We start from the raw sequence: 19,800 nt of genomic DNA on the forward strand, positions 1-19,800 counted from the left end.
CTTGGACACTTTCATTACGAATGTCTGAAGTGGAACAAAGAGGCCAATTATGCGCAGCTTGATGAAGAAGATGAGCTGCTCCTAATGTCATATGTGGAGATGCATGAGGCAAAGAGGAGCGATGCTTGGTTCCTAGATTCTGGGTGCTCAAATCATATGTGTGGTGATCGAGGTATGTTTTTGATTTTGGATGTTAGTTTTACACATTCAGTCAAGCTTGGAAATAACATTAGGATGAGTGCGGTTGGGAAGGGAAGTATAAGACTAGTGTTCAATGGTGCTGCCTTTGTTGTTGGAGATGTGTATTATGTTCCAGATCTTAGGAACAATCTTTTTAGCATTGGGCAGCTACAGGAAAAGGGTTTGGCAATCATGATCCGAGATGGAGCATGCAGCATTTACCATCCACAAAGAGGGCTGATTGTGTACACCCTGATGAGTGCTAATCGTATGTTCATCATCCTGAATGAAGCTTCAGCCTCTACAAAATCTCTCCCTCGACTAGAAGAACGTTTTCATACAAGCTCCTCGGATTTGACACACCTGTGGCACTAGAGGTATGGACACTTGAGTCATAAGGGGCTGAGGACATTACAATTCAGGAAAATGGTGCATGGTCTACCTCAGTTTAAAGCTTCACAGGTTATTTGTACCGATTGCTTCAATGGCAAGCAACACAGGAATGCCATTCCAAAAAGAAGTTTGTGGAGAGCAAGTCAAGTACTGGAGCTGATTCATGCAGACATTTGCGGGCCAATCTCCCCTACATCCAACAGTGGAAAAAGGTACACTTTATGTTTTATAGATGACTTTAGTCGAAAATCATGGGTGTACCTTCTGCTTGAGAAGTCAGAAGCACTATATTGTTTTAAGAAATTCAAGAAGTTGGTGGAAAAAGAAGCAGAAGTGTCTATCAAGTGCCTAAGGACTGACAGGGAAGGAGAATTCACATCACATGAATTCAATATATTTTGCAAAGAGCATGGAATCAAGAGGCATCTCACTACTGCATATACGCCACAACAAAATGGCGTCGACGAGAGGAAAAATAGAACAGTGATGAACATGGAATGCTCCATGTTATCTGCCAAGAAGATGCCGAAGTCTTTTTGGCCTGAAGCAGTGGTTTGGACGTTCTATGTTTTGAATCGGTGCCCTACTTTAGCCGTGAAAGAAGTCACACCACAAGAGGCATGGAATGGTGTTAAACCATCTATTGATCACTTTCGAGTTTGGGGCTGCGTTGCACATGTCCACATCCCAGAAGCAAAACGAGGTAAATTAGATAATAAAATTTTTCCTTGTATCTTATTGGGAGTCAGTGAAGAATGTAAAGGTTATAGGCTATTTGATCTGAAAACAAAAAGGTGGTTGTGAGTAAAGATGTTGTTTTTGAGGAAGATAAGCAATGGGATTGGGGTGAAAAATATGAGGACCAAATTAGGTCAGAGTTGGTTTGGGGTGATGATGGTGAGTTCAGTGATGAAGAAAATGAGGGAGAGAATAGAGGTGATGTTGGTGACGATAATGTTGAGGTGAATGGTGAAAGACAAGATGGAGAAAACTCTAGTGAAGCAATTGGGAGCACTAGCGAGGTCAATGGCAATGAGGGTAGAGAAGTAGGTCACTTTGAGGGTAGCTTAGTTGAAGGGAGAGAAAGAATACCACCATACTGGACAGAAGATTATGTGAGTGGTGAGGGTCTAAGTGAAGAAGAGGAGGCAATGTATCTGGTACAAAATGCAGCGGAAGAAGATCCCACCTTATTTGAAGATGCTATAAGAGAAGATAAATGGAGAAAAGCCATGGATAACGAGATCAACTCCATCAAGAAGAACAAAACATGGGTTCTAACTCAATTGCCGGCAGGAGCTAAGAAAGTTGGTGTCAAATGGATTTACAAAACAAAACGTGATGAGCATGGTGAAGTTGTCAAGCATAAGGCTCGTCTAGTAGCTAAGGGGTATTCACAAAGAGAAGGCATTGATTATTCAGAAGTATTTGCACCAGTGGCAAGGTTAGATACAGTGAGAACCATCATTGCTCTAGCAGCTCAAAAGAAGTGGAGAATTTTTCAATTAGACGTCAAATCAACAATTCTTCATGGAGACTTGAATGAGAAGGTTTATGTAGAACAACCTAGAGGATATGAGAAGAAGGGAAAGGAGCATATGGTTTATAAATTATACAAAGCCTTGTAAGGTTTAAAACAAGCTCCCCGAGCTTGGTTCAGCCGCATTGAAGCATACTTTGTCAATGAAGGTTTTCAGAGATGTGAAAGTGAGCAAACTTTGTTCACTAAGAGGAGCAACAAAGGCAAAATCATCATTATAAGTTTATATGTTGATGATTTGATTTTTACTGGTGATGATGCTAATCTGTTGCTTGAATTCAAGACTTCCATGATGAGAGAATTTGATATGACTGATATGGGGAGCATGAGTTATTTTCTTGGGATAGAAGTGATACAAAAACCAGGAGGGAATTTTATCTTTCAAAGAAGATATGTGTTGAAAAGGTTTGGAATGATGGGGAGCAACATGGTTACCAGACCAATTGTGCCGGGGTCCAAGATAGGGAGAGATAAGTATGGTGTCACAGTTGATGAAACTGACTACAAACAGCTTGTAGGAAGTTTAATGTACCTAACTTCTACACGGCCTGATCTGATGTTTGTTACAACTCTACTAAGCATATATATGGCAAAACCCAATGAACTTCACTTGCAGGCTGCCAAGAGAGTCCTCAGGTATCTAAAAGGCACAGTAGACTACGACATTTACTACAAGAATGAAGGTGGTGACAAGCTAATGGCATTCACTGATAGTGGTTATGCCGGAGACATGGAGGACAGCAAGAGTACGAGTGGATATGTTTTTTTGTTAAGCTCAGGAGCCATCTCATGGAGTTCGAAGAAACAACCAATTGTGACCCTGTCAACAACTGAGGCAAAATTTGTTGCAGCAACAATGTGTGTGTGCCAAGCAATTTGGTTGAAGAGGATAGTGAAGGAGCTCGGGCATGAAGAAGAGGACTGTACCTACATCAAATATGACAACACGTCCACCATTAAACTTTCAAAGAACCAGTGTTACATGGACGCAGCAAGCACATACGTGTGAGGTACCATTTTCTTAGAGATCTCACAAAAGAAGGTTCAATTGCTTTGGTTCATTGTGGAAGTACTGAACAAGTAGCTGACATAATGACTAAACCTTTAAAGTCTGAAACATTCATTAAACTCCGGAGCATGCTGGGAATGTGTGAAGTTAGTAAAGTAAGCTAAATTGATTCACTGAATTTAGCTTAAGGGAGAGATTGAAGAGCGTTGTCCAAGTCTTTACGGTTTGTTATTCAGTTGAATAAAGACCTGGTCCTTAGGATTAGGTTATGCTTCGAATTAGTTTTGTTTTCTGTTAAAGCACGTGGCTGCATGTAGCCGATACGTGAGCATGTTTTCAGTTTAGTTTGTTAGAGTCTGAGGCTATATAATAGCCAGAGTTATAATTGAATATGTATTGATTGCATTCAATCCAGTTTAGAGAGTTTAGTGTGTTGCAAGTTCTCATTCCTAACACTTAACGCAGCACTAGTTTGATACATATAAACTTAGTGGCCGATTTGCTGATTAATGGTTCATTTTTCTTTAAAGAAATAAAAAATATTAATGGCTGACTGGTCGAATCTACCGCAAGATCTTCTCATCTCTGTCGCGAAACGGGCGGATTCCATGGAGGATGTTTTTCCTTTTAGTGGTGTATGTAAATCATGGAGAGATCAGTTGCAACGAAGGAAAATTTTATTAGTTCCTTAACACACCAAGTTCCACTATTGCTTACACCCAGAGAATTAGAGCACCAATGAGCTTTACAACTTGACAAAAGGCAAAATTTCCGAAGCTCACATGCCGGAATCTATGGGGAAACGATACTATTCTTCTTCTTTGGGACGGGTTATGACTTCATCTATTGAAGATATGAAAGTTAGTCTGTTTAATCCTTTCAAAATGCATTCTCAGATTCAGTTGCCAGATATTGACAGAATTAAATGGGACGACGGGAACGGCCAGTATTTTATTATGAAAAAGTTTGTCTCAACATCAAGTCCTTCTTGGACATCTGATTACATAATCATGGTACTTGGTAAACACAGAACATTAGTATTTTGCAGACCAGGAGACAATCAATGGACATCCATCAATACAAGTAAGCGCAGGATGTACTGGGATGACATAACTCACTATAAGGGAAAGTTTTACGTGGTAGGAGGTTATGGCACCATCTTTGTTTGTGACATTGAAGACCCTCAGCAACCAAAACTTAAAGAGTTATAGTTACAGTTTCAGAGATGCCTAGACATATTCTCCTTCCTGGTAGTATTTTTGAGCAAATTTACCTTGTGGAATCTGCAGGGGACTTATTGGTGGTTTCGCGTTTTAATGGTGATATGTATAATCTAACGGCTTTCAAGGTGCCATTGAGTAATGGCATGTGGTCAGACTCATTAGAGGTATGTGATTTGGGGAACAGAACCTTGTTCGTCGATAGCAGTAGTACTAGTATATCTCTATTGATATAGGATCCAACCAGTCTGAATGCAAAACCAATTGCATATACTTCACGCATCTGAGTATTTATAATATGAAAGATGGGAAATTTGAACCACAACGTTAACTAAGAAAATTTCCTAAAACTCTGAATCACCGTCTTTAGGCTGAGGTTTTAGGTTTTTCTTGGGCTGGTTATACTAAGAGCTCCGTCAGAAACTCATAATGTAGTAAATTTAAAATTATTATATTTAAATTACCTATTGTAATTTTTAGTTTTAGATTTATCTGTTATGGTTGTTCCACAACGTGGACGATAAATCCTAATTGAGCATGTGAGATCATCATATATATTAAGAAGAACAAACCTTATCACTATTACTATAAGAGCATCTCTAATGGAGATATCAAAATGCTTGTGTCAAATTCGAATTTGAAGGCTGAGTTGTCATTTTGACAAATTTCTATTCCTATGGATAAGTTTAATTTAAATATTATTTTATTATTTTTCAGAATTTTTATACCAAAAAAAATCATTTTTCCTCTTTCTTCTCTATCCCTCCTCTTTTGTAATCATGTTCACTCTCCTCTTCTCTATCTCCCCTCTTCTCCATATGTTTCTTTTGCTGTTCTTGGAAAACCATTCATTATTGCAGGAGATAATTGTTGACATTGGTGACACGTTTACTTACTTGAAATGGAAAATAATAATGAATCGGAGACAACTAGAATGAGAGAAGAAATGAATCGGTATTGATTCCGGAGGATTTGATTCCTAAACCCATCTCCCCCTTTTGTAATCAAATTCCTGAGTATTCAGGAATCGATTCCTTACAAGGAGGTGAGACCTACACCCATTCCGATTCCTTCATGTGTTAGTAAACGCATGATACTTTTACCCGGAATTATTCCGATTCCCGTTAGTAAACACAAGAATTCCCTCTCATTCCAAGTAAGAAACGTGCCCTGGGTTTGGAGATGGGATATTATAGAACCAATGCATTTGCTACATGCTTTTCCGTCCTTAACCGTCAACGACCTGCAACGCAATTCGGTCTCACATATCTTACCACCCTCAACTTTTCAAAAAAATAAAAAAATCATCTTTCTACTCTCCCAAAAGCTTCAATATATCCACCCTTCAAAATAGATATTGGTATCGAATTCCATATGGGTTATGTATATGGATCTCGGACGAACATTAAGGATTGACATGAGACACATACCTGTCTTCAATATACAGATCACGTGACCCAATGTAGGACTGCTAGCAGCGGGGATCGAACTTGGATTGGGGCACAACCACAAGCATGATCATACCAACTAAACCAACCCACGTTGGTTTGAATAAAATAAATTTAATTCATATAATAAGCATATAAAATATCATTATGGTAAAATATCAAAATCAAATAAAAGAAAATTTGAAAAGAAAAAAAGAGTAGGTGAGAAACATAATTCTAATCCAATAATTGCTGCAGACAGTTTCCTAACTTTTATTCTCTTTAGTTCTGAAACTTGAGACCAAAACACATCAAATTCATGGTTATTACTCAGGGCATCACACAGGTATAATGCTAGTTTGTTAACAAAAAAAATTAAGAAAATAAGGACAAAACTGGTTATCAAAGGTTTGCTTTTCCAAGAACACTATATTACAGGTTGCATTAGTTTTGTGTGATTAATTACGTTGACGACAGTTTTTTCAGTAGAGATCTTCTGTATTTACGGATAATTAGTAGTCTTAAGTGGAGTAACTATTTTATGATTCCGGAGTGGTTCTGTGGCTGAGTATTAAGATTACGATGACGGATGAGTCTTATCTTAACATATAAATTTACCATTTTTTTTAAAATAACTATTAATTCATGTTCAAAAGAAAAGAAAAAAAATAACTATTAATTATAGACTTTTTTTTTTTTGGAGTTAAATAAATTTATGTTCATCTGAAGCCAGAATAGGTCGTTACATACCCTTCCGCTGTCATTTAAGGGCATAGACAGACAAGAAGCTAGTGGTAGTACCCATAAAGTGGTATGTACATATAGTCCTACTCATTATACATTAAATATGTAGAGGTAGCGAAAACCCTCCTTTGGTACTACTCTAGAGGCGCTAGAGATACATAGAGTGCACCATAGTGGTGCTTAGCTTCCTAAATATAAGGAAATTATTGTAAATTAGACTTAACTAAAAAACATAGAAAATGGCTTAGGGCAAAAACCCTAGCCTAAATTAGAGAGCCCACTAGGGCAGCCCAAAGAGAAGAGGCCCAAACTCAAGGCCCAGCAGGACATGGTTGACCTCGGCCCAAACCACCCCTCTACCACGCCTGCAGCCGCCTGTGCAGAGTCGCTTACGAGTCCGGCCCCGAAACTAGTCTCACCACGATCCACGTTGTTGAACTCCGCCAGAAGCCAGCACCACTCCGAGTCCCCAAGCCAATGCCATGCAGCTCCTAAACCCGAGACCCGCATGCCGCACAGTTGTCTAGACCCGAACTTCACAAGCCGTACCGTCGCCAGATCGAGCCTCAAGATCTCCTCCGCCCCCAGCTCGAGCAGTCCCTGCACAGAAAACCACCACAAACGCCAGAAAAACCAGCTAACCTGCATCCAAACAGCCTCCCAAACCATAGCCGAACAACTTCTCTCCCCATCTCAACCCAGGGCATTGAAGCGCTCGTCCGGCAGTCAGCCTAGTGACGGCGTAGCGAAGCCGGCGCTATCCATGGCAGCCGCCGGACGGGGAACTGTTTGGTGGTGTTTTCCTCTCCTGCGGCTCTAGGGCTAGAGAGAGTCCTATCATAGAGTTTGTATACCTTATATGAGTGAGGTTATTTATTAATTACAGACTTATCAAATTATCATACAAGATATATATAACCTTGACGGACACTTGAATATCTTTTGGATCGCAGATTTATCACCCTAGATCTCATTCCAAAATCAAGCAGTGAATCCCACTAGATTGATATTGAGTTATTGACTAGAGTACTCGACATATTTAATAGCTTGTGCTATGTTGCACACAGAGATTAGTTTATGGGCCTATACAGCTTTTGAGGATACCTTATTGTGATCTCGATAAAATATATATATATATATATATATATATATATATAAGATTTCAGTACAACGACGAGGAGTTCTCCGATGGCTAATCTGCCTAATCAGAATCTAGTTGTGCCTCACTAGTCGGATCTTCCACAAGATATAGTTGTGTCTACTACAAGATTGATGGTTTCCATTGATGATCTTACTGCTATTAAAGGAGTTTGCAGATCATGGAGATCAGCCATCAGCAAGGAAATCTGGTAAATTAGCACATCATGCTCCACTTTTGCTTCTCAACCCTAGTAAATATTTGCCCTAAACCCTAGTACGTCCCCGGCAACGGCGCCAAAAATTGATACGTCTAAAAAATGCACAACTTAAACCTTGCACTCAAATATCATCGTTGGTAATATAGTGATCAAGCAAAGGTCATTACCTGCTGAAGATTTTTCCTAAATTGTTAACCAAATGTCACAAACTACTCTAAATCATGATACTGAACAGTTAACGAAAATAAATTAATTAACTAACCTAGAATCAATTGAATTTTCTATAAATTTTATAGGACACTAAAGACACATTTAATAACACGCATACAAAATTTCAGAACAATCAGAGTTGATTTGCTATATTAAATAATTCACGTAAAACTAAACACAGAAAGATAACAAAGCATAAACAGATTTTATAACTTTAAACTGTTGACAGAAACAAAGCTAAGGGCTCATTCTCCACCACCAAACACACTCAATCATATCAAATCTCAGTTATGGAATCTTAATTCTCAATTGAATTTACCCGAAGTTAACTCTCAAGCTCGAATTCACCCATTACCCTTTCTTAGTTCCTCGTTAAGTGAATACAAGCTCACCACTTAATCTATTTCCGATTATGCAACCTAGACACAAGCTCGCTAAGTTTAACATATCAAAATCATTAAGCAATAAAAGGGTTTGGATAAATCTAGGGGCACAAGTACATTGGTAGTCTTGCTAAACCTAGGGTTTGAGTCACATGTAATTCAAGAAAACATTTTGCTACTCAATTGGAATCAACACACGACATATACGAATCTAGTGTTACTCCTAGCATTAGAACCCTAACCTATTCATTTAGCTACGCACCTAAACAAACAAGCAAAGATTCATCTTGTAGACACGGTGAAACAAACACTCAATTGATAATATAGAGAACCAAAAACTGAATTATTATCAATATGAATTGAACATGTTTGGGGCTTTGAAATCGCCCCTAGCTACAAAAGTATTTAGCTAGACATAGTCATGAACAAAACAAAAACTAGAAGAAAGGAAAAAGGAAGAGATGGCGGCTAGTTGATGGCAGAAGATGTCGTTCTTTCTTTCTCTTGTGCGGCCCTCTCCTACTCCACTGAACGTCTCCCCTCTCTTATTGCTTAGGTTAGGAGATTTTCACTTCTTTTCCTTTTAGGAATCAAGTAGCTTCTCCTTTAAGATTCCTAATAATTTTCACCCATAAAAATATGTCATATATCTCTAATAAACAGAGATATTCAGTTAATACTCGTCTGTGGGCTTCTAAAAGGAATTCGGGCCTTAAATCATGGATTTCCGTCAAAGTGTCAGATTCTCGGACTGCTCAACCTTGCTGTACTAAATCGGCCATAACTTTTTGTAGAAAAATGATATGAATGAACCGTTAAAAGTTCTGGAAACTAGACATCTGAAGATTTCCAAGCATATAAAGTTCACTGTCTGGTTCATGCTGAACTTCATTCAGCTTCATGTCGAAGTTGACTGATCTGCACAGGCATATTTACTTATTTAGCTTCTTTTCTTCTACTTTGCTCCAAAACACCTACAAAACATAAAAATAAATTAAATGACTCAAATAGATAGAAAACTAGCTAAGAAAACATGAAGAAATCAACACAAAATCATGTACATTTATGAGTTTATCAGGTGCCGATACAACCCACATGCTTTACAACTTCCAGGATGTAATAATTTCAAAAGTTTTACTCTCCCTGAAGCATAAAAGAACCTTTACTTTTCCTTAGGATGGATGTTAATTCAGTCTGATGAAGATTATAAAGTTAGTGTGTTGCATCTCTTTTTTTTTTTTTTTTTTTTGACATTGTCAAGGGGAACCCAAATACTTCCTAGGCCCAAGATAAATTCATTTAGCACATGTGAAATGCTCCAACTGTGCATTGCAACACACTGTCTGGCCACTTTGACAGCTTCGGGCTCCGAACCTAGGTTGGGGAGCACACCCATCTAGGCAAGAACCACTAGGCCACTTGCAGTGGTTAGTGTGTTGCATCTCTTAACTCGTCTCGAAATTGAGCTGCCGAATGTTGATGGTTTAAAACACTATGGAAAATTTGGTCTGATGATAGTAATGTTTACCTTATCATCGAGCCCCCCTTCCTCCTCATCAGATTGCAAAGTAGGTCATGGTTGGTTTCAGCGGGCGACAAGAATTGGCATTTTGCATACCAAAAGACTGTGAATGGACCATGCATGTTAGACACATGGAGATACAGAGATATATGTCGATGCTACACTTGTATATGGTTTATAATATGAAAGGTAGAAAGTTTGAACCTCAGCTTAGAAAATTCCCTAATTCTCCGATTCAACATCTATAGATTCACCCGAGTTTCTAGCTCAGTTTGAATGTATTTAAATTACCATATTACTTTTACTTTCAGATTTATCAGTTGTGAATGTTTCGTGTTATTGATTTTGCTCACTATATCTCAAATGCAATATCAAATATCAATTCTAATTTACTGTGCTCGATCAAGATCTTCATATAACCTCAAGAAAAGGAGAAGATTGGCTATCCATTGCTTGTTCAAAGTTGGTACAGGTTGCATTAAGGGTTTTTGTCCATTTACCCTATTTTTAGAGATTTTTTTCCCACTTACCCCATTAAGTTTTTTTAATTCCCTCTTACCCAAAACACTCTAAGGAGGTATTCCCTAATACCCCATTAAGATTTATTTTTATTTAAAAAAAAAATAAATTTAATACCATTTTACCCTCACCCTTTATTACTTAAAGAAAGAGAGAGAAAATGGAAGAGAGATAAACCATAGGAGACTTCGCCGGAGTCCCGTCACAGGTCGCCGGAATCCAGCCAACTTTCACCGGAATCCGACCAACCTCCGCTCACTGGAATTTGCTGAAAATCTCACCGGAAATGTTTTTTTGCCCCCAATAGACCTTTATTGCCCCCCAATAGACGTCTATTGCCCTAATAGTCTATTGCCCTCTAATAGACGACTATCAGCCATGTATTGACCCCCAATAGACGACTATCAGGTATGTATTGCCCCCCTAATAGACCACTATCAGCCATGTATTGCCCCCCGCCCCCCAATAGAACTTTCGTTTGCAGAATGAAAACTAATTTTTCTAAAATTAGACAAATAAAAATTTGATTAAAGAAAAAAAAACAAAGAGATTACATCAATTTAATACATCTATTGCCTCCCAATAGACGTTTATTGGCCCCAATAAAACCTTTTTTTCTTTCTTTCTGGGCTTCTGCCATATTTTACCACAAAAAAAAAAAAAAAACTGATTTGGGTCAAGCACTAACAGACTCGATCCAATCAAGGACCCGGTCTGAGTCGCTGCAGGTATAGCAGTGGAGAGAGAGAGGCTGAAAAGCTCTTATCCATCTCTCTCTTCGGAATCGGAACCGGGGTGTTGTGTTGGATGTCGAACTCAGTGTCTCCATTTTGGGTTTTTTTGCCTCCAATGTTGTGCTGGACGTCGAACTCAGGGTCTCCATTTTCGATCTTTGGCTGTCGAAGGAGAAACCATCTGAAACCGGACTAGAAGTAAGCTCTTATCTCTTTCTTCGGGTCTGTAGCCTCCATGGCGCGGCAGTGCAGGCGTCGTGCTGTGAGGGAGGGAGGAAGAGAGAGAGAGAGAGAGAAAAAGTGTGCAGATTGAAGGGATGAGAGAGACGGAGGCAAGTGTCGGAGACGATGACGGAGGCAAACTGGCCAGTGACGTCGTCTGTCCGATTCCGACGAGGAAGGAGAGAGAGAGAGAGCCGACGTCTGGTGTGAGAGAGAGACCGGATCTGAGGGAGGAGAGAGATTAGAGTGGCATCATGTAGTTTTTTAATTAAGTGAAGGGTAAAGTTGTCATTTCTCTTTAAATTGGGTTATTAGTGGGAATAAAAATCTGTTGCTGGGATAAGTGGGATAACTTTGGCTCATTTTTGGGCTTTTGGTCAAAGACTCTTGCATTAATTCATATAGACATTTAACATAGTTGTATATCACTTAATTAATAGTCTAGATCGCTTGAGTATATCTGATAATTTAATTTTATGAGACGGAGAATTAAGTCGATCGATTTGTGATGATGAAAACATTTTCTCTATCTATTTTTAGGGTGCGTCTATTGCCACCCTACGATTTTCTTAGTTCACCCTACAAACATTTGAATTATTGAAAGACTGTACTACCCAAATGTAAAATGACTACTAAGTACATTAATTTTTTTAAATCTAAATTTGTAAGGAAAAATAAATAAATAACCAATGAATTAAATAGAAAGATTACTTAATTTCTCATTGGATAACATTAATCTTCATCTTCTCCACCCAAATTTGCATTTATTACTATTTTTTTGTCTTTTTGTTACCTCTTCATCATGAATTCGTTATTTAATGCACAAAATTATTAGTGTTAACTACATCAAAATCTTTGCAATACATTTTGTGAACACCGAAAGTAAAAATTTTAAACACGAAAGAAAAATCTCAATATCTTCTTCATTGCTGATAGTTGTTAACTAACTAATCTTTTGACATAGATTGAAATACATGAACATTGAAACAGAAAGAAAAAAAAATTAAAAAAATGGAAGTAAATTAGATTATGATTTTGTTAGGAAACTTTAATATATTATAGTTTTTTTATTGGTATAAATTAAATGCAAAATTTTCATTAAAAAAAATCTCTTTTAATTGGATATGTCATATAAGGATATTCTTGGAAATAGAAATGGGTTACATAAGTAAATTTAATAATTGAAATTAAAATGTAGGGTGTAATGAGGAAGTTGGGTGAACAAAGAAAATAGTAGGGTGGCAATAGCCCCCTATTTTTAATAAAGAAGACCGAAAAATCAAGCTATACTTGCCCAAATCTCCTTGTTTCCCAACTCCAGAGAACTACTCATTTCAGTTATTTGGTAAACTCCTTTATTACGGAGCTCAGCGTAAATTCATTGATTCCACCACCTCTATATATTTGAACGTGAGATATATGACGGCCTAATCAATTACTTCATTAGAGAACATTACTGTTAGAACTAAATGGACCTATCATCATCTATTATGCAGAATGCAAATTGGATTATAACTTGATTCATTAATAGGAGTTGTAAGCTAAGTACAATACCTAGAAACCTATTGAGATAATTATATCAACTCATTGGTTAGGAATCCATTAGTTGGTTTACATAGTAATCCAATTTAGTGTTGCATTAGGTTTTCTAATTGTTGGTGACTTGGTTTCTAAGAAACATCTTTATGGGAGGATTCTTAGGAACATGGCCAATATATATAGGAGTGTTGGTCCCTGCTCTCTCTGTTACAAAGCATTAAGTCCTGCCCCATAGAAAGGAGCTTGAATCCAGAGCTGAGGAGAAGATCAATCTGCGTTTGTTGTCAAGTTCGTTAGTGCTACTGCAATGGCTCCTAATACTGAAGAAGGTCAGTACATAAACTTTGTATTTTGGTTCATGTGGTCTTGATTAATATACAGTGTGTTTATGTATTTGTGAATTGATCATGGATTTGGTTTTGCTCATTCAGTCTAACAAATTGGTATCAGAGCTTCAGGTTTTCACAAACATAAATCAATTTTGATTAATTAATTTTTGGAAGAACCAAAATTTTATTTTCAACAAAAAAAAAATTTATAGAAAAATTGTTCTAAACCTTGCTAAAGAAAAGGGCCACGAGTGGGCCAGTTTTTAGAAAAATCTTTTCGGCCCAAAACCGGCAGGCGCTGACCCGGACCCAATCCCATTTAAAACCCTGCTACAGATGACCGTTATACTCTAACGGTCATATACGTTTGGGGATTAGGGTTCTTCGTCTGGGATTGAAAGCGCAGAGGATGTTCATATCCTCTATGGAATTCAAGACTCCAATCACTGCGGATTAAGGGGCCGAACTGATCGACTGCTGTTTTGGGTAAAAATTCATGCTTCCGCGATAAAGTTTTGCAGCAAATTAAGAAGAACAAGGTTAGAATTTTCTGGAAATTTTGGGTTTTTTAAATTAGAATATTTTGATCATCGTAATATGCAAGAACAATAGAGGCATTCCCGGCGTGCACCTAGGCTAGAGTAGATGGTGACCGGATGAAACTTAATTTTCTGAATTTGTTTTGTGATGTGATGGTTTCTGGGATGAGCATGAAATTGAATATCCTGATGTTTGTGATATGATTGTTTATATGTTGTGAAATTTCTATAATTGATGATCTGCAATGGTATAATGTGACATGTGATTAAGTCGATCTCCCTGTGCATGCTTGTTATGCTAAAAAGTTGCAGATTGAAAGAAAATTTTTCATGGTCTAAGAATTTAAATGGTTAAGTGGATATGTTGCACAAAGTGATTATCTGCTTGTTATTCAAAATTCATTAAGATAAAGAAAAGATCAGAAACTTGTGTTTTACTTTTAAACTATGTATGCATATTGTCTTCCAAAGAAGTTTGAGCTATATGATTTAAAAGTGGAACAGCATTATGCATAATTTTGAGTTCAATTTTGGATTCTAGGGACTTTTCTTCTGTCATAAAGATGTTGATTGTCTTTAGAATAATATGAATTCACTGCTTGTGGCATAATGATTGAGGAACCTCCAGAATATCATGTTTTCTGCTATAAAAGTGATGCTTGATATTGACTGCAGAATTGGGGCCAATAATTGCATTATTTGCTTTTTGGTATTGTTTTGTTTTGTTAAATGTTTTGTTTTCTGTTTGTGTGTTTGCTTGAACTGCTTTAGAATCAACACATGAATGCAGAACCTTTTTGACAAAACTTGTTTTGAGAACTGATAAAACTAAAACTTACACTTTTCCTTGTTTTGCTCTCTAGGAATCACCTACATGAATTTGAACAATATCCAGATGCTTACTGGATCAAACTTTAAGGCCTGGAAGAGTGGTGTAGAGTTCTACCTAATGATGCATGACAACATGGATTTGTGTTTTACTGATATAGAGCCTTATGGAGTAGATGCAACTAGCTCATCCGATGACAAGAAATATTATCGAGACTGGCATAGGTCTAATTATAGGGCTAAGAATGTAATGAGAACTACCATGTCTGATACTGTGAGGGGTAGTATTGAAGAGCCTGTTTTGGCAGTTGACTATATGGAAGCAATAGCTGAAAAATTCAAGGAAAGCAATAAGGCAGAGGCAGCTAGACTTTCCAAGGAGATGAATGAGTTGAAGTATACTGGTAGTGGGGGTGTTAGGCAGCATATCTTGAAGCTCACTGAGCTTAACACTAGGCTCAGGGATTTAGATCTGGGAGTCAAGGATGACCAACTTGTCCACAATGCCTTAGATTCTCTACCATCTAGCTTCAATACCTTAAGAACTAGCTACAATGCACAGAAGGAGAGCTGGACCTTGAATGAGCTTATAGCTATTTGAGTGGATGAGGAGAGTAGAATGAAGAAAGAGAAGCAGCCCTCCACCTCTGTCAATTTAGTTGAAAAGCCAAAGAAACAGAACAAATTCAAGCCTAAGAAAACTATAGCCAAGCCATCAGGGAATACTGCAGCAGCTAAAGTCAACAAGCCATTTAAGTTCAAGTGCTATTTTTGTAAGAAAGTAGGACACATGAAGAAGGACTGTACAGGATTTAAGGCATGGCTTGTGAAAAAGGGTAAGATTGATTTATTTGATCATTTAGAAACTTTTTCATTAGAAGTTAATTTTGTTAACATTGAACCTCATTCTTATTGGTTAGATAGCGGCAGTCCCTTACACATTACAAACTCTTTGCAGGGATTCATAGGGATGAGGAAGCCAAGAAGTGATGAAGCTAACATCTGCGTTGGAAATGGAATGAGGGTTGCAGTCAAGGCAGTAGGATCTTTAAGACTAGATTTGGGATTAGGAAATTTTCTGGTTTTAGATAGTGTTTATTACATTCCCTCAATTAAGAGGAATTTGCTTTCAGTTAGTCTTTTGGTTAAAAGTGGATGTAATTTTTACATTGGTTCTGATGGAATAAAAATTTTCAAGGATTCTCTTGATTTCTTGCCTAAAGATTATTCTATTTTTGGTTCTGGTGATATTGTGAATGATTATTTAAGATTGAATTGTTCATTAGGTCAACAAGAAACTTTACTTGTTGAAAACAACAATAACACATCAAGTATAAATACCATTACTGGTGTAAAAAGAATTCTGCATAATGAAAAATCTGCATACTTGTGGCACAGGAGACTTGGCCACATATCCAAAGATAGAATGAAAGTACTCGTGAAAAATAAAACACTTCCAAAATTGAACTTTGATGATCTTGAAAATTGTATTGAATGCTATAAAGGAAAAATGACAAACTTAAGAAAGAAAAATGCCAACAGAAGCAAGAAACTGTTGGAATTAATCCATACAGATATATGTGGACCATTTAGACATAAGAAAATATGTGGAAATATCTATTTACTGTCAAAAGTATGCTACCTGGAAAAATCGTCTATAGCTACATCTACTTACTGTCAAAAAAATCACAATCACTTGAAGCTTTTAAAATTTTCAAAACTGAGGTTGAACATCAACTGGATTTGAAAATTAAGGTTGTGAGGTCTGATAGAGGGGGAGAGTTTTATGGCAAATATACTGAGCAAGGACAACAAAATGGTCCTTTTGCATTATATCTGCAAAGTGTAGGCATTAAGGCTCAGTATACAACACCATATAATCCCCAACAAAATGGGGTAGCTGAGAGGAAAAATAGAACTCTATTAAACATGGTAAGAAGTATGATGTGTACTTCAGGATTGCCAAAGATGTTTTGGAGAGAAGCCTTAAGAACTGCAAATTACCTTTGCAACAGATCCCCAAGCAAAGCTGTAGATAAAACACCATTTGAATTATGGTGTGGTAGGCAACCAAGTTTACACCATTGTCATGTCTGGGGATGTAAAGCTGAAGCAAGGATTTATAATCCGAATTTAGGAAAGCTTGATCCAAAGTCTGTAACTTGTCACTTTATTGGTTACTGTGAAAAGTCTAAAGGCTATAAGCTTTATTCACCTCATCATTCACCCAGAGTTTTTGAAACTCATCAAGTTAAATTTTTAGGTGAAAGTGTCTGCAATACAAACTTTGAAGACTTGTCCTCAGATTTCGAAGAAATTGTAGATAATGTGGATAATATAGCAGTAATGCCAAGCATTCAAAATAATTTATTTAACTCAGGATTGGCTCAAAATCAAAATCTAGTCGAAGGTCAAAATGCTGTAGATGATAATTTAGAGGCCAATGAACTTAATTCTGAAATGGCTGAGTTTGACTTAGGACAGGAGCAAGAGCAAGTGACTCAACCTGAACCTCAAAATGAACCACAACCTGAACCTCAACCTCAACCTCAAACTGAGCCACAACAAAACCAAGTTGTGGTACCAAGAAGGTCACAGAGAGTAAGGAAACCAAGGTTTGGAGGGGAGGATGATATTTATGAAGTTTATTTAAGTGAAGTAGAATCTGCATTATCTGATGACAATGATCCCACTAGTTTTAAACAAGCAACTGGAGGTAATGATTCTGATGCTTGGACTCAAGCTATGGTTGCAGAGCTTGATTCAATGTGTAAAAATGGAGTATGGGAGCTTGTGAAGCCAAAAGAAAATCACAAGCCTATTGGCTGCAAGTGGGTTTTTAAAACCAAGAGAGATGTCAGTGGAAACATAGAGAGATATAAAGCTAGACTAGTTGCTAAAGGTTTCACACAGAAGGAAGGAATAGATTTTACAGAAACCTTCTCACATGTTTCAACTAAAGATTCATTTAGAATCATAATGGCTGTAGTAGCTCATTATGACATGGAATTACATCAAATGGATGTAAAAACAGCCTTCTTGAATGGGGAGCTGGAGGAAGAAATATTCATGGTACAACCTGAAGGTTTTATTGAGGCAGGGAAAGAGAATATGGTCTGTAGGCTTAAGAAATCCATTTATGGACTCAAACAAGCTAGTAGGCAGTGGTATAAGAAATTTGACTCAGTGGTTTCATCTTTTGGTTTTACTGAAAATCTTGTCGATGAGTGTGTATATCTTAAAGTTGTTGGAAACAATTTTATCTTTCTTATCCTATATGTAGATGATATTCTTCTTGCTAGCAGTAATGTAAAATTGCTGAAAGATACTAAGGCTTTCTTGTCAAGTAACTTTGACATGAAGGATCTGGGAGAAGCATCATATGTGTTAGGAATTGAGATTAAGAGAGATAGAAAGCAGGGATTGTTGGGATTATCTCAACAAAATTATATTTCAAAAATTCTGAAAAGATTTGGAATGGAAACCTGTGCTAATGGTGAAGTTCCAATGTCTAAGGGAGATAAACTAACTAAAAATCAGTGTCCTAAAACTGATATTGAGAAAACTGAGATGGAATCGATACCATATGCTAGGCTAGTAGGGAGTTTGATGTATGCACAAGTCTGTTCAAGACCAGACTTGTCTTTTGCAGTAGGTATGCTATCCAGATTTCAGTCAAATCCTGGACATGAGCATTGGACAGCTAGCAAAAAGGTTCTAAGGTACCTGCAAAGGACCAAAGGCCATATGCTTGTGTATAAACGTGTGAAAAAGCTTGAATTGGTTGGCTTTACTGATTCTGACTTTGCTGGGAATTATCCTACATCTATGAATTCGACTTGTGGTTATGTTTATATGCTAGCAGGTGGTGCAGTAGCTTGGAAAACAATGAAGCAGTCATTGATAGCTACTTCCACCATGCAGGCAGAGTTGATAGCTATATATGAAGGAGTGTGTGAGGGGTTATGGATCAGAAATTTTATTTTGGAGACTAAAGTGTTGAGTGATCTTGTTACTGGAAATTTGAAGGTGTTTTGTGATAATGAGGCTGCAGTGTTTTTCAGTAAGAATAGTAAGAGATCAAATAACTCTAAGCACATAGATTTAAAATTCTATAGTATCAGAAAGAGAGTTAAAGATGGTGAAGCTGAGATTTCTGGAGTCAAGACAAGTGATCAACTGGCAGATCCATTTACTAAAGCATTGTCAGTAGCAGCCTTTAAGGAGCATTCCAGGAACATGGGAATTCTGTCGAGTTTTGAAGATGCATAAGTTCAGTGGGAGCAAAATGTTTTGAGAAAATTGTTTCTTCAGTTTAGTTTTGTTTTGGTTTAGTTCTTGATTTTCTGTTTTGAACTATGTAACAGAAACCTTGTACTTCATGGTTGATTTAATGAAATGAGGTATTTTTCAGTTAATGTTTTGACAGCTTTATTTATTTATTTTTGGTAGCTGTACAGTTTATCAGTTCAGTTCAGTTCAAGTGGATTGTTTTATATATGCATATATACAGTTAGAAGCAAACATTGATCCACTGTGTGTAAAGAAATTGTGTTTGCGTTGTGATTTTGATATTCAAAATACTTAGGTTGGACTGTTATCAAATAACAACTGCAGTTTGATATATGATGTTATTTGATTGCATCACATTAAGTTTGAACTCATGTGAAGTACAGAAATTGTTGTTTTGTGGTCTGGAACGAGTATGCTCATTTGAACATATCTATTTCTTGATTCTGCAATGGTTCTGCATTTTGACAGAGTTGAATGGATTTACAGTACACTTACATCTCAGTGCACACTTCAACTATTTCTGGAAATTGTTTTAATTCAGTTTGTGAATAGACAATGATGGTCCAAGTGGGAGAATGTTAGAACTAAATAGACCTATCATCATCTATTATGCAGAATGCAAATTGGATTATAACTTGATTCATTAATAGGAGTTGTAAGCTAAGTACAATACCTAGAAACCTATTGAGATAATTATATCAACTCATTGGTTAGGAATCCATTAGTTGGTTTACATAGTAATCCGATTTAGTGTTGCATTAGGTTTTCTAATTGTTGGTGACTTGGTTTCTAAGAAACATCTTTATGGGAG

General features: G+C 37.1%; 1 protein-coding gene across 1 annotated transcript; it reads left to right on the top strand.

Moving 5' to 3' along the window:
* Window positions 1-12,929: 12,929 nt before the first annotated feature.
* On the top strand, window positions 12,930-15,297 carry LOC112177503. Its single transcript, XM_024315797.2, has 2 exons — window positions 12,930-13,329; window positions 14,732-15,297. The coding sequence occupies exons 1-2, from the start codon at window positions 13,308-13,310 to the stop codon at window positions 15,295-15,297; spliced, it is 588 nt and encodes a 195-aa protein (XP_024171565.1). The 5' UTR covers window positions 12,930-13,307.
* Window positions 15,298-19,800: the final 4,503 nt, after the last annotated feature.

This window comes from Rosa chinensis, chromosome 7 (genome assembly GCF_002994745.2).
Source record: "Rosa chinensis cultivar Old Blush chromosome 7, RchiOBHm-V2, whole genome shotgun sequence".
Taxonomy (NCBI): Eukaryota; Viridiplantae; Streptophyta; class Magnoliopsida; order Rosales; family Rosaceae; genus Rosa; species Rosa chinensis.

What these genes read in the sequence shown, in the direction of transcription:
- LOC112177503 (XM_024315797.2), top strand. Translation starts at nt 13,308, where the DNA reads ATGGCTCCTAATACTGAAGAAG. An exon ending in GGCTCCTAATACTGAAGAAG is followed by an intron (nt 13,330 to 14,731) that starts GTCAGTACATAA and finishes TTTGCTCTCTAG; the next exon opens with GAATCACCTACATGAATTTG.